This window comes from Aplysia californica, unplaced genomic scaffold (assembly GCF_000002075.1).
Source record: "Aplysia californica isolate F4 #8 unplaced genomic scaffold, AplCal3.0 scaffold00786, whole genome shotgun sequence".
Classification (NCBI taxonomy): domain Eukaryota; kingdom Metazoa; phylum Mollusca; class Gastropoda; order Aplysiida; family Aplysiidae; genus Aplysia; species Aplysia californica.
This window is the reverse complement of record NW_004798056.1, coordinates 225242-241543: the sequence shown is the minus strand read 5'-3', so window position 1 is coordinate 241543 and position 16302 is coordinate 225242. Positions and strand designations below refer to the sequence as shown.

Sequence of the window (16302 nt, the reverse complement as noted above, 5' to 3'; positions counted from 1 at the left end):
TGAGTTTCCTGAACAATTTCTTAGGTAGAGAGACTGCAACTTTTCTAAGGTGAAAGAATCCTATTTCTTAACCTGCCTACTGTTACTTGACTCCTTTATGTAAAAAGATGTAAAAATCAGAGTGGTGAAAATATATGCAGGGGTAGAAACATCCTATCACACCTTACTTTCTGGAGGTGCATGTATAAAGCAGGAAACAGCTGCTAAAACATTACTAGATGTACGGAGAAGGAAGCAAAGTGCTATAATTTGCATTAGACATTAGCACTGTAACACTTAATTCTATAGAGTAGGGGTCCATTGAGCTTATAGGACCAATGCACCCATATGAGGACTGCTAGATTTAAATCAATGAGCATTGAGACATGTGCATACTCTAGAGGCCCCAATGGCAAAGTGAGTAGTGAGTTCAGACTCAAAAGTAATGTCAAATGTCCCTGACACGTGGTTTAAATGGGTGGTTACTGGGGTGCATCCTTGAGCAAGACATGACAACCCCAGCTAAACCCCCCCCCAAAAAAAAAAAACCAAGGGCGCTGTACACAGGTGACCAGCAATGGCATGCGTATGAAATTGTTCTGTATTGGAGTAATATTATGTATTTATGTATGCATTTATATAAGTATTTACGAATGTTTGTATTTACAATCATTTATTTATGTATGCATGTTTGCCATTGAAACTCAAATTTCCCCCACGGAAATCAATAAAATGTAATTAATTAATTACATAGAGCATAGAGCATAGAGCATTGCATAAGTGGATATGCACTATAAAAATGCAATCCATTATTTATTATTATTACTATCTACTCAGGTCCACAGAGATCAACTTTTCAGCAGGTCAGAAATACACACCTCTGCTCCTCCACACTGTTTCTTGTACAGTTTGTGGCAGCGCTTGTGGACAGTCACGCGACAGTTGATGCACTTGAATCCTTGGCGTCCCAGACCCCATATGCGATCGGAACAAAAGGCGCAGGCGGCTTTCTGTGGAAACGCATGGATGAACCACTTAAAATTTTACAAGCATGTATGAGAAACTTTTACTTTGCATTCATAAATAATGTTAGGCACAGAGCTTTATCCTGCTAAATAGCAAAATTCAGCCAAAGAACAAGTCAAAATATTTAGATTCACAGAGCAGCCAAGAGAAAGTGACAATCATCCCCTCCCCCTGCTGTGGTGTTCTAGGATTGGACTGCACATTTTTGTCAAGAGTTTCATGGACAAGGGAGAGAACATTTTTGTCAAGAGTCTCACAGACCTATAAGCTCTGCACCTAACACTATTGTTGTATTTTCACAATCTATTCAAGGTTTATCGAAAATATCAAATACATTTATTTGTAAAAGTTCAGCTGCACATAAACAAAAAATCATGAATATTCAGAACACAATTTCTGAAAGCTAAAGAGACAATGGAGAATTTTTCTCAAATGATGTCTTTCTAAATAATTCAATTATGCAGTATGAAGGGAAATAAAACAAAGGAAATTTTCTTACTATCAAAGCTTAGACATTGTAATGCCAACACATAATCAAGTTCTTGAAAAAGTATAATTAATCTTTAAAACATTCTCAGTTACTTCAACGTTTAAAAAGCCGAAAGTTCTGATTTGGGTCAAAAGTATCGATTTAGAGATATGGGTATTTTTGACTTATTCAGATTCTCTTAACCCCCCCCCCCCCCCTTACCCCTTATATTTTTGTTACAAATCAGCCATTTAAGTAGGTAGTCATCACCACCATATTCTTCAAAATTCCCTTTTTTGTTCCTTAATCATCCTTTTTCTAAAAATGCTGTTTTTCTATATATGTGTTACCATGCGGTGGGAATCGGGCACTCATCATCAATTTTTACACATCTGGAGTTATTGGTATTATTTTAAAGCTTGTTCATTGGACTATTATTCTATGAAAATAATATACATCTATCTCGAAGAGAAGTTGAGATATTTGCAATTGAAAGAGGTTGAGGACGCCTAATTTTAGAGGTAAAATTAGCAAGAAAATGACCACATTTCCTAAACTTGAGAATCATTAGAAACTGACAATTTACGCTTGTCGAGCGTTTAAGTAACGTTTTTTAAAGTAAATTCCACATAAAAATATCTCTTTAAATGGACATAACAGGTGATGAACGAATAAAGCAAAAATTAGGGGGCGAAAAAATGCCAAACTGGAGGGAAAATGCCGATATTATAGATTTCATTATTTTGACCAGTGCTTGAGTTCACCACGATGCTTCATATATTATATATTTTTTAAAATAACTCTGCCATTTTTTATCCAATCTTCATGAAATTTCCACAGAATTAAGAGAAGACGTAACACTGTAAAACTGTCTGTAAAATTTACAATATATCGAATACATTTTTGTTGGTGGCGTATGGAGTGTGAACTGATTTACAGTAGCCTTGAATACTGCACCTCAAGACAAAAAAATTCATTAAAAAGTTTGTAATTCCTTTAGAAAAAATTCAACAGTTGATTTTGTAGAGCTACTGCTGCTTATCAAGAATGCAAAACAACAACCAAAGTGAGATATTAGCCTCCCAAGATACAGCAACAAATCCAAAAATGGTCATCATCTCCGTGGCAACAATTTTCAAAAAGTTATTTTGTGTATTAATAAAATCCAGGCAATACTTATTATATATGTGAAATGGGGGGACATGTTGGTACACACATCACCAAGATGGCCCACAATTGTAACCCCTCCCATTCAACAATATTCACAAAGGGGAATAATCAGGCTAATTCATATTCAGGTAAAGGGCAATAACTCTATCATTTATTTTGGGAATGCACACTCAGCAAGATTTTATCAATTCGTACATAAAATTGACTCTTCACTTGTTCAGAAACTACATTCCTTTAGATTGTAATCAAATAAAAATCTACACAATAATAACGAATATTGATAGAATTATTAACCCTTAAAATTCATCCCTCCATTTATACAATCAAAACCATAGCTTCTTAACTAAACGAAACACATAGAAATGATTTTAACCTTCATTCAGATTATAACTCATACTCATCTGTTTTAAACAGTGTTAATTCGATTTATCTAGTGGGGAGACAAACCTCCCTTAATTATCAATAAATGTCGGGATTACCAAGTGTACTCTAGTGCTTGGTAGAGGTGTGCGAGTCCAGCATATTAAGATTCGAGTCCAGACTCGAGTATCTGCTCTGGACTCGAGTAATTACTCGAGTAATTACTCGAGTCCCACGGCTCTTAAGACTCGAGTTATTACTCGAGTAATAGTATCCCGAAAGGGAATTTTAGTGGGTTTCAAAAAAGGTTTTGTTGAATATCGGACAGAAAATAGAGTGCCTTCCTAGGAGGGAGCTTGAGTAGGCTTATGGCAATTCTAGACATATGCTGTTTATACCGTATTTATTTTATTTTATCTTAGGAAGTGGCTATTCTCACCCCAGGTGAGAATAAAAATGTGATCGACCTCTCACCCCGGGTGAGACTAGCCAGTGTTGGCTATTCTCACCCGCTGTGAAACAAAACCGGGTGTTCTTAATTTCTGAATACTTCCTATCGGTGAGGATGATTAAATAGACAAACCCCTTTTTTAAAAAATGATATTATAACACAAAAGTAAAACTAATTTGGTGGTCTACAATGATGCTACGGCTGTTTCACTTTTAGAATAGAGCCGAACTACCCTAATCGGCATTTTGTTTTGCCCAGAAGTTCTCGCTATATCTAGGCTACTCCTCTCTCTCTCTCTCTCTCTCTCTCTCTCTCTCTCTCTCTCTCTCTCTCTCTTTCAATGCCCGCAGATAAAATTGCATGTTTTTAACACAAGAGGACTGGAACGTTTGTTTACACGACAGAATTCAATTTTTTTTAAAGTGTAGATCTAGAATCCTGTGGTTTACACTGGGTATCACATCACGGTAAACGCACACATGAAGAGAATAGCCAAAAGGCTCGCTCTCTCACCCCAGGTGAGTGAGAAGCTTACAACTGTATAACAACTAAGCTAGAATAGAGGTAGTCTTCATCTTATTTTATCTTTTTTTTTTTTTTTTTTTATAATTCTTTGTTACAACAGTAAGAATAAAATGTACACAATCTGTAAACCTCAGACAATGCACTTCATAAAAGAAAGAAGTTTGATTGGTCATCGTGGGTTTCTAACAGTGGTTTCCTTTTTGCTTTTTTCTGGGGGGGGGGTTTCGGTTTTTTCCTTTGGGGAAGGGGTATTTTTTTTTTTGTGTTCCTTTTCCTTCAGTTTTAAAAAGTTGCTTATCAGAATTTTTCTTTTATCAATTCTTAACTTTTTTTAAAACCAAATTTTTCTCCTTTTTTCTGTTTTTCCCCTACAGACTCGAGTCTGGACTCGAGTCCTTACTCGAGTCCTTACTCGAGTAATTTACTTGTGACTCGAGTCTGGACTGGCCGCATGTATTACTCGAGTACTCGAGCCTGGACTCGTTACTCGCACACCTCTAGTGCTGGGCTTGCTTCAAATTTTAGGTGAATTGCGAGCACTAACTCAGTGCTGGGGAGATACCACTATTTAGGAATCGATGCGATACTCGATATTTTTTCAAGGAATCGATTCCATACCGATACTGATACCTAGTAGGCCTGTTTGAACTTAATCGCTAAAAAAAATTTTCTTTACCAATACACACACCATCACCATCCAGTGCCATTCTGCGACAGACATCGGCAATCATGGTTTTCCATTCATTCTTTGGCTCGGATGCTCTCAAAAAAGCTGTTTCCCTGATCTTTCCCTGCTACCCATTTGTTTAGGTTCCCTAAGTATGTTGTTCTGGGCCTATCCCTGCCTCGCTTGCCCTCAATTTTGCCAGTGAGAGCTAGATGTTCAAGACCCTTATGTCTATTCAGGTGTCCCAAAATCCGTATTTGTCGTTTCCTGACCGTTTTTTAACATATTGAGCGTCCCACGTGGGCTTCATCACACCAGGCACCCAAAATCAACCCATCAACCAGAGAATGCAAATGGGTTTTTTTGCCTAATAAACAGTTAACCTGTGAAAGATTATAATCCTTCTCAAAATGTTCCCACACAATGCTAGTCTTTCTTGATGCCATGTTGATTTATAGGCAAAGTTTCTTTTTTTAACCTGATGTTTCGATTGGACTTAAAAACAACAAAAGTATCATCCCTTGGATCAATGAATTGACTGTGAATAATTAGTCCTCATGTATCGATCCTTTTCGAACGTATCGATTCGATTCCGATACCAAGGAGGTATCGGGGTATCGATGCATCGAATCGATTCCCACCCAGCACTAGTCCTCACTACTTGAGTGTGCTGCGCTGTGGCAAGTAGCGGAGCAAACACATATTCTTCCCCCAGTAGCGGACCGACAGTGCACCAATTACAACTGTGTGGGTTTTGGAATTATAAGCGACGCAGCTCTATGAAATCAAGAGCTTGTCAAAACAACAAAATCGGAGAGACGGGAATTTTTCCTCTAGTTTGGACATTTTTATCTAATTTTTTTATTTTCTGGCTTCATCCAATTTATGTCCATATAAAAACACATTTCCATGTAAATTATACCAGAAAATTGTTTAAAGGCACAAAATATATTATTTTTCAGTTTTCAAAGACTGTGGCTATTGGACTTACCAAACTTTGGCAGGCATTTTCTTGCTAAATTCACCACTGAAACCAAGTGACCTCACTTCCTTTAAATGTCGATATCTAGAGTGCTATTCAAGATAAATAGATTTTTATTTCATTGGGAACAAAGCAAATCAGCTTTCAGATGACACCAATAACTCCGAAAGCCGAAAAATTGACCAGCACCGGATACCACCGCGTCATGACAAATATGATGTATACCCAAGGACACATGTACATAACCTTTCTCATAGAATTCATGGTCGACGATACTATTACTACACTAGTAGCCTTCCAGGCTATATTGTACTTGTAGTTTTGATATGAAACCTACAGACACATCAAGACTTCACTAGCTTTTTTGGGGATGTCACAGGCCTACTATTTAATCTAATAAAACAAAAGTGTACACACCATGTTAATAAACATGAAAGAGAACAGAAACACAATAAAGATATTGACCATTTTCATAATCTTCAAATTCTTCTTTTTCAGATGTAGGCTAACAGGATGGGTTTCTCAGTAGTGACGGGCAGATTTGCTAAGCCATTGTTTTCAAACTTTTAAAATACTCTTTGTTCATCTAATAGAAAGCCAAGTTCATTTTCCCCACCGCGCATCAATCGTCACGAACGATCATGTCACAGCCATATCTAGCATCTGCATTTGTCGGGGCCCGTGGCCGCGATATTTTAGTATTTTTTGGTCCGCGAATTTGCATTTTAAAAAAAAAAAATTTTTTTTTAACCCCGCCAAGGAATAAAAAAAATCTAAAACGAACCTCTTTACTTTTATAACGAAAGCTTATTTTCACTTCCGCTTCACTTCGTCTCTTTCTCACTTGTTGATATCACATTGATTTATTATTTTCATGTGAAAAATATGAGATTTATACAAATGTGTTATGTCAGAGCGTGTCTCCACCAAAACAGAATACTGACACAGGCAGGCCCCTTGTGCATGATTTCATAATATACATGTAATATCCTGTACTTTTTCTAGAATTGCACATGTTTAGGATTAAAACGGCCAATCTTTAGATAGGTGAACACATGCCCTTATTTGTTAATTTTTGTGTTTTTATATGTTCTAATTTTGATTTCATTCTGTTGGGAAACCTTTATTTTTTCATGTTTTTACACTCTGTGTGGCTACAAAAAACAAAAGATATTCTTGATGTTTAAAACAGAACACAAGAAATTCTGGTGCTTTAGATTAAGTTACGTCTATCAACATACTGCTATATAAGTCGTCACCGTGAGTTGAAAGATTGAAAATTAAAGGCAACTTTTGCCATTTTTGTGGCAAATTTTGAAAAAAAAATGTCAACAAACACAGATGCTAGCCACATGATACAACATGGACCCCCCCCCTCCCCCCACCCCACCCCCAACCTCCTACTGTATCACACCCCACCCCCTACCTCGCAAGCAGACATATTCCATTAAAATCCTCCCCGCGCAGGAATCAAATTGAGGTCCTCTGTGGGTAAGGGAGATACCCAGTAAAAATTCTACCCATCTAGGAATTGAACGCTGTTCTACTGACAGTGATACTGTGATACTGTGGATTAGTGGTGGGCAGATTTGGGATTTGCTAGTACTTGGTTCGAGGGACACTACCCAAATCCTAGAACTTTTTTGAAGCAGCTTTGATGAAAAAAAAACCACGAAACAGGAAAAAAAAAATTTGCTACAAGTAACATCAACAAGGCAGAAGCATTAAAACAATTGTACACTTACTCTTGAGAAGCGTTTGGCCTGGAATAGGTGACCATTCACTCTGTATAACTTTCTCCACCTTCGAGCTCCACGGCGATACATGTTTCCTGTAACAAAAAGAAAAGCAATCATGTACACCAGCTGAGAAAATCTTACAAATACGTGGCCCTAGCAAATCCCAGACTTAAAATCCTGTTTCCTCAATCCTTCCTCCGATAGAGTATAAGAACCTTTATTATATGAGTGAGAACCCAAATAACTTAACATTTGAACACATCAGTTTTACCAGGCGACTACCCACACTATGACAGGCTTATATTCTTCTTTATCAGAAACAACTGATTTTCTTGTACAAAAGTCCCCAAGCCTTTTCAAGCTCTGAAATATAATAGGTTTAGAGAGAGCTTTTCTGTTTCGTCTGTTTATGACAATTTTCAACTTTCATTTCTAAAAAAGGAGTCGGAGATCACACAAGAATATCAGGGCACACAACCCCCCCCCCCCCCCCCCCCAGCAAACAAAACCCCCAAAGTAAAACAAAGACTTACTGTCTTCTCCTGCACAAGGCAGGCCTGGTCTTGCTGGGACATTTGGAAAAACTGTGAATCAAAACATACAAAACTGATTGCAAAAAGTCACTTTAAGCTGATGAGCCAACATGTGACAGCTAAAAAAAAACACCCTTAAGGAAAGTAAATGAGTTGAAACACGAAGAAAAACACAGGCACAACCTTGTGAATTCCAGAGATCATTTTTTTTTGTAAGTTTTTTTACAGCACTCACAACTGCATTAGGTCATATGAGCGCACGCGACACATTAGACATTTTTCAGTATGGCAGGAATTAATTTTGAATTTTGCCCGGGTGGCGGCTGAAGCCTACTCTTGTCAATTTTGGACCACCAAAGGGATCTTTATCTTGCTTAACTTGCACACGGGACCTCCGAAATTTTTCATCCTTATCCAAGAAGGCTACGTGTTAAATCTTATCTACTCTAAGATCAGGGGTGTGGCTGAAGGACAGCTCTATGAAAGAACCATGGAGTAGCAGTAGAAAGAATGCAGAAAGAGTCAGAAGCCCAGAGGAGGGGGAAAAGGAGAGGGGGGAAGGGGAAGAAAGTGGAGACGAAAGCAGGTAACAGAACATGGTAAGAGAGCAGGAAAGGACGTGAAAGGAGAAGATTTTTAGAGAAGAAATCAGTCAGGTTTCAAACCTGGGACCAACTGAATGAGAGCAAACACGATAACTTCTTGACCACGAGAGCCCCCATTCAAGAGATATATAATACCTTTCAGGATAAACAAGGAGAGAGTATCCTGACATTCCGAATACTATAATACGGATTATTCACAGCAGGTTGATGAGAGGTGGTCTAGCAGCTCTAACTTCTTCACTGCTCCCCAGGCTACCATTCCCATTCCTAGCACAAAATTTCCCTCTCAATGCCAATGAGCTTCTTTTTAACATAAATCTTACCTGCTTCTTCTCCTTCAGTCTGATGAAAACCAAACTGGAAGCCACAGACTCAGAAATTCTTTGTTTAATAAGCCATGACCTTAAGAAAACTATAACTCCTACTAAATAATTACAATATCACATTATTGTTACTAATAAAAGAGGTCATCCTGAGACAGTTGGTCCCCTTAGACCGTCATAAATTCTAGATGGGATGTTGGAAGAGGTCGTTTGTGCAGGTGGTTGTAAGAGAACATTTGATTCCTAAGCATAAATAGTACAAGTTTCATAATTATTATTGTATCTTTGGAAACATCTAAAAGAAGAGTTTACTCAAACTGCCACAAAGAAATGTGCACAAAGATACCATTTTACCACCATTGGGAACCCACTGAGAACTGTTTTACCATCAAGGCAAGGTTTAATTACTTTAGAATCAGGGCACACAAGGAAAACCCATTGAAAATAAACAATAATTTAGTCCTTCAAACGATCCCAACCAAACAAAGACATACTGAAACTTCATTTGCAATCTCCAGTAACACTATTTTTTTATTCACAAAAGAGAAGTTAAATTTTTTTTTTTATCTGATGAAATAGAGTGGTAATGAGTGCAAACCAATGGCCACAATTGTCAATGGAGAAGAAATAAATAACTTGCTTATACTGCATCCAAATAGAAATAGCTTTCGTTGGAACCAGTGTTCTATTCATAATAGTTGTACTTTTTCCAGTTCACTTCATGAAGAAATGTCTCTTTCACAAATTTGTAGAAACATAGTCTATGGTATTATTGGGGATTATTTCCCATTCTACAAATTCATGGCATATATCAGGATGGCTGCCTGAGAAGAGACAAACAGAAGCACAAGAGCTATGACACTCACTGTGTATGTTAAGCTCAGAATCCTTGTTAACCTCATACAATCGAATAGCCTCATTCAATTCAATTTGAGATGAAATAGTACATGGATCGCCTGCAAAAGAGTAAAAATTCTTTTCAGTCATAAACAAGCACTGGAATATAAATAAGGATTGACTGGCCTATAAAAATACACAATCATGAATCAAAGTGGCCTGAAATTAAAGAAGTAAAAAAAATCATCCTCTAAATGCAAATTTTGCATCATTAAAATATGATATTGTATATCATTTTTTTTTTTAGGTTGGCCAATTACACTAGTCTCAAGCTCTGGCTAAAAAACTAAAATGAAAGACAAATTTCACAGCTGACCTCCTGCTTCCTTGACACTGTTTTATCCTCTTAATCATCCGTGGGTTTACTTGTAAATTAAAATCATTATTGTCAAAGCATCAAACTTAGTCCTGTGATAAAATGTCCTGAGCTTTTCTTGTCGAAACTGTAACTCAGAACATCTTCGAAAGATCTGAAGACCAGTAAAATGTGCACTGAGCATAAAGACAGGACATGATTAAATTTTAAAAGCTGCAACGAAGCACATTAAATTTAAATGACTAAAGTTATTGACAGATGGGATACCCATATCAAAGGAAATCGCATACATATTATGTATATATACTATATATACTAACAATCATATGTCTTTGTTATTGGTCCAATATTCGACAGCATCTAAAGTAAAGAAGAATGTAGTATTTCTAATTTTTAGAAAGTAAACTTTTGAAATACAAACATACCTTCTTCATCCAGCCATTTCACTGTAAATGGCTGAACATCATCAAATTTACAAATGTCTTTGATTTCAGCACAGAAGTCGGGATATTTCACATCATTTTTTATGTTGGTGACCAGTATATTTCTGAAATTAAGCAAAAGTACAATAGACAGGCCTATTGAAACACAGGAATCAAAGAGGAAACCAACAATTTCATCTAAAAAATAAAATATTATTTCAAATAAATTTCATGACTTTGCTGAGCTTCTTCAAAAATTATTTTTGAAAATATCTAGAAAGGAGAGATAGTGGAGATCAGCCACTTTAAAAAATGATAATCGTAGTGATAGTGACTCAGTTTACAGCACTGAAAAGATGTCCATTCAGTACTCTTTGCTCCTTGTTTTCATATGAAATCTACTACGTTAGCGACAAAATCTGGGCCAAGAAAAGTCTTATCTACTAATGAGACAAGGCCCATACACTGGAGTAGTAAACAGAAGATTAGTACAAGACTTCCTATTCATACACTCCATAGCCTCTTGGTGCAGCTAAATTTCATCTTTCTACTCATTTCAATGTGCACAAACCATTTTACTCTGTACAGTCTGCAAAAATAAAAGATTTCATAACTGCATAAAAAGACACACTAACTTTGCCAAAGCAAGCATGCAACGAAAACAAACAACAGAAAATTATGTTTATCGCTTTGGAATCCCTAACAAAATGAAACTATTGCCTTTAAAACTCACTGTGAAACAACACTAATTAATAATGATACCACAGTAACAAAGCAAATAAATGCAAGGTTAACTAAATCATAGCATACCCATTGTATCCCACTTTGATCCGGACAGAATTGTCCAACTCGTCAACCTCAAGGGTGGGCATCTTGTCCAATTCTGTTGCCCAGGATTGAAAGGTAGGCCTCTTTTCAGTTAAAAAAACAGTGGGTGATAGTTTCAGCTGAAGACGATAAAAAGTTTCATGAATGTTAAACTTTTTTAGTAATAAACCTATGGCTTCTCAAATTAAACTGACTGACATAGAAACTACTGATCTAATCAATATTCGGAGAAAAGAATTCTCCTTCCCATGATTATTAATTAGATTAGTAGTTTTGCTTCCCTTCTCAATATTTTTATCATCATGAATTATAAGACGATGTACACAACTAACTGTTACTGCACTATTCACAATTCATTTCATGCTGTAGAATTTGAAATAAATACTTCTGATATATATATAATATATATGATATATAATAAATTTCATATAGACATTGTCCCTGATGCAAGACTTGTAAAGACAGAAGCCCAAAATTTGATATAATGTTAAGACAATAAACATTCAAACATCAAGTTACAATATAAAGACACACAATACAAAGCTATTCTTGGCATCATTTTCTGACAGCAGGGCCAACTTTTATTACAGAGCATTTATTTACTCAAAAACTCATTTTATCAACCGAGCTGATTTTCAGTTCAGTTGAATCTCTTGCCCAGTATTTCCGTCTATTGTAATCTCAAGAATCATAGAAATAACATTATTATACATGAGAAGAATAATCATAACACTTAAGACTCTCAGATTTTCAAAAAATTTCACAAGTGATACCAATCTGAGTCAAGCAGAAAAGTCAGAGAATGTGAAACATTTGGTTGAGGTCCAATCCAGATTTAGACTCTTGATATGAGAAGTCTACTAGAGCAGGGCAGAAAGTGAAAGGGAGGTATCTGAGATCGACACGTGTGACTCGACTCTAAGAAGGCAGCCTGTGTTGTCTATTTTGTTTGTTAACTAGGCTTAACTATTTTTTTGCTTTATAACATAATGAACAGCGTACTCGAAACATCGCAAAAATATTTTTAAAATCTTAGCTTCGTGACATGCGTACCACAGACATGAGGGAAGTTGGCAAAATTTGCTAGTATAGATAGAGATAGATTTTACTACTGGACTTGCAAGTGATTGAGAAACACAGGTCTAGTCTTGCAAATACGGAAGCCTGATCTTGTCAAATGTACACCAAAGCCAAAATGAGTGAAAAAGGCTGAAAACATTTCCCTTTTTGACTTAAAATACTTCGCTTTGCAAGTTGTTTCCAATTATGGGGACTATAAATTATAATTGGAATATAATATGAAGATGAAGAAGGAAGGTGACACTCAGGGGTCGAAAATTTATGTCAAGAGTGGGCCTGACCCAGACCGTTCAGTGTTCAGCATGTCAACTGACAAGAATGCCTTCCTGGAAGACAAGTTTCTATTAGCAGAAAATTAATGCTGACAGTAAGTATGAATGCACAATCCCTGGCCTTGGCAACGTCGGGGTTTAGACAAAATATCATTAAAAAAATAAAATCTCTATTAGAGACATCAGCCCTTGGCGCTACCGTGCCCTGAGCACGACCAGTTCCCCATTTTTCCTTTTGAGCAGCTTGTGTGTAATCTGTTTTATTAGAGTTATGTGCCTTGTCTAGTTCCACTTTTGGTCAATCCTTTTCCAAGGATGTCAGTCATCTGCTAGTGTAGCAATCGAGTTCGAAGTGAAAGGCTTATCAGAAACATTCTTCGAGAAGTCTTCTTCAGTTACTAAACTAGAGTAGCTGGCCCAACCCGTGACCACTTGTCTCTACACCCTCTGTTTAATAAGATAATTGTTTTCAGCATAATTTGCTAAAATAAATTTTATACTAACCTTTCAATAGTGTACTAACAACATTCTTGTACCTGTTAAATGTATGTGCGCGCATGGTCGCGCCCCGCTTCGTATGCGTTCGCGCTGAGGGCATGCGGTCGCGCCAAGGGCAGAACATTAAATTGCTTAAAAAATGCAAAATCTGCGAATGACGTTTTGGAATGAGCGACGATATCACGGTATAAACCGGAAGTTGACACACTGAAGCGGCCCTGAACATGAATTGCCTGACCTATTTTGTCGACAGAGACTGCTGAGAAGCAAAATACGACAAGTGGTAGCGGGTTGGGCCAGCTACTCTAGATCTAGATCTCTATAGTAAGTTAGTATTCTAGACGGTAAGATTGAACATTGGTGGACTCAACACTGAACAGAGCCAGAACTACTTTTGAGCTTAGCTGTGCAATAATGTTCCGCTCTTATGTTTGTTTTGCACTAATGTGTGTTTTTTAAAATTATTATTGTTTCCAGGGGGGCAAAAAAAACAAATAACACCTGGGGCTGGGGGACAAGCCCCCTGAAATCCTCCACTGTTGTTATAGCTAGAGTGCGTATGATATATGAATGATGGAGTTCAATCAAGCCTAGATCTAGATTCTAGTTCTAAAGTCTAGATCTAGATCTAGAATATAGATCTAGATTTACATCTAGATCTAATCTAGCCTTCTATTCTCTAGGCCTCCTATAGATCGACAATGTTGACTGCTGCTCTGGTTCTGAACGAGATTTAGAATAGATCTATAAAACCATCCATAGCGTAACGGTAACGTTCAAACACTAGAATCTAGATCTAGAAATCTAGATCTAAATCTAGACCTATGTAAAATTGTCCAGTGCATTTGCAAAATATGTGTGTCCAACCTGAAGAACATACAACAATGCAGATTCTCTCTGACCAAACCGTAAAAAAGCCTCAACTCTCAACAACAAAATAAACAACAGTTCCAACAAAAACAGTAAACAGTCAACAGAAGACTGGGCATCTGTAAACAACGAGTTTGCAGATACAGAGAACTGGGATATTTATGTTCCTTGAGCGTAGGCAATACAGTTCCTGAACAAATGGTCAACAATAACAGCCCAACATCAGTTAAAATGACAAGAAGAAGCAAGAAGTAAATAAGTGTAGCCTACCTCCGTTAGGGCTCTAACTGGGGCTAAGGCGGAAATGGGACAGGACAATGGTCGGTCGATGCCAAATGCGCAGGAAAGGGGCGCAACCGACACACCAAAACGGCAAACCCAAACCGGAACACAGCGAAACAGATGATGTCGTATTACATTCACTTCGCATTAGCAGTATTACTAATAATTATAGATCAAACGGGCACATGTAGTTTTTTTTTCGTTGATCGTGACATGGTCATTTAGCTGATATAATTTTTGCTTTTGTTTTTGTCTACTTATAGTTCTACATTTTTTATTGAAACTATTTTTGGATTACTGTTACTGCTGCTGCTGTCGTTCCCCTTTTTTTAACTTCCACAAAAAAGTGTAAATAATAATTGCATGGATAAACCATTGTGAAATTAGGTTGTAAGTTATTGGTTGTTTTTGTGGGTTTTTTACTTTTTTTCTTTTGGTTTATTTGAATGAATTTTTCATTCCCATGAATTTGTCCATGCTTGTGATGATTCACACTGGGTTGTTTTTTGTTTTGTTTTGTTTTGGGGTTTTTGGGGTTTTTTTAATGGGAGTTCTTTTTTTTTGGGGGGGGGGGGGGTAAATAAGGTCTATCCACTAGTTCTATCCCTTTGGCTTGGAAGTTAAATTTGGAGGTCCCGATAATTAAAATACTTCAGCGTTGAAAGGAAACCGTACAATTTTGCATTTTTTTGTATTGACTCCCAGTCTTTTTTATCGTACATTACTGTCATAAACACAATCTAACGCTTTACAGCCCCTTTCTTTGGCGTGGCCTAGAGTCTAGGCCTTCTCAGTCCGTGGCCCTATGTGTTGTACTCGTAATCTAATGAACCCTGATTTGGCAGCTCTTCTTTGCCAGTTTGCTGCAAGCGATTGGAGATTTTCTATTTTAAGAAACTAGAACAGAGGGAAAAGCCCCTTTCATGCCCTTATATGGTAAAATTCAGCCTGTATTTATTCATTGGTTGACAAACATTTGGGAATCCCCTCATTGCCCGGATGGAGAAGCCATCTTGTGTGAAGGAAACACTTCCTGGAAGGATACGTTGTGTAGCCAGTGCTTGTTGTACGGCAAAATATGGTCAGTTTTATGTAACTCGAGTATTATTATTGCATTTAGTCTTTTACTCTTTGAGTAATTGTGGTATGTGTGTGTTTTTCATTGCATGTATTGTTGAATGAACCAGTTCCGCCCTGCTGATTGCCGGCTTTTTTTCTGTTGTTATGCCTCGGTCATTTCTTTCAGCAAGCGGAAGAGGGAGAAAGTGAAAGGGGGCGGGTACTAATGAAATCTGTAATTTCTATCATGTGATGTGGCAAATCATGTTCATTCAATCGCTAGACTACTAGTTATGTCAGTTTAGGCAGTGTGCTGGTTTTATAATTTGTTTGGTAAATATTTTTAGTTAAATTGTTGGTGCATGTACAGATTTTAAAATCTGTTCTTGAATCCAAAAAACCTTAACTCTCGAACGAAAGTCAAAGTGTTCATCATGGCATTCGTGCTGTTTTAGAGTGTTAGAGTTAGCAGTTAGCGTGACACGGTGACTCGGACTCAGACTGTATCCTGTAGTCTGGTGTAGTTGTATTGTGAGTAAGACGAGACTGAGAATAGTTGGACAAAGTTGCACCTGAGGCTAGGCTAAGGCCAACCCTAAAAAAATCAGAGTTCAATAAAAGTGTCATTTATAGCGTTTGCTGCAGTTTGCATCATGTGGCATTTCTCAAAGCTTGCACACTCTATACAGTACAGTAGCCAACAGTGGTCTATGGCTTATAGTACACCAATAAAAAGCATGATCGATCCTGAACACGCTGGCAATATGGAACAAAAATGTTCTTTTATAAAGAAAGTGGCTATTCTCACCCGCCCGGAAGTTCTCGCAAGATCAACTCCTCCCCTCTTCTCTCTCTCTCTGTCTCTTTCTGAATACTGTCTATCGGTGTGGACGATCAAATTGACCAAAACAAAGTTAAAAATGATGTTAAAAAACAAAAGTAAATTAAT

The 16302-nt window shown here is 37.2% G+C and overlaps 2 protein-coding genes across 5 annotated transcripts in view; one reads left to right on the top strand and one right to left on the bottom strand.

Moving 5' to 3' along the window:
- LOC100533284 (atypical protein kinase C) overlaps positions 1 to 14368 on the bottom strand; it is a 43383-nt gene extending 29015 nt beyond the window's left edge. For 3 of the 4 annotated variants that reach the window (XM_035972666.1, XM_035972667.1, XM_013088673.2), the window contains exons 1-7: positions 14283 to 14368; positions 11275 to 11411; positions 10468 to 10589; positions 9696 to 9785; positions 7902 to 7952; positions 7375 to 7460; positions 858 to 989 (exon numbers count right to left, since the gene is read on the bottom strand). In XM_035972666.1, coding sequence (XP_035828559.1) covers positions 858 to 989; positions 7375 to 7460; positions 7902 to 7952; positions 9696 to 9785; positions 10468 to 10589; positions 11275 to 11336 — 543 coding nt within the window. In that variant the 5' untranslated portion in view covers positions 11337 to 11411; positions 14283 to 14368. 4 annotated transcript variants of the gene reach the window in all.
- Positions 14369 to 15272: 904 nt separating this feature from the next.
- LOC101852577 (F-actin-capping protein subunit beta) overlaps positions 15273 to 16302 on the top strand; it is a 16466-nt gene continuing 15436 nt past the window's right edge. The window contains exon 1 of the mRNA XM_005109527.3: positions 15273 to 15375. Within this exon, the coding sequence (XP_005109584.1) occupies positions 15373 to 15375 (3 nt within the window). The 5' untranslated portion in view covers positions 15273 to 15372. The remainder of the gene's footprint in view (positions 15376 to 16302) is intronic.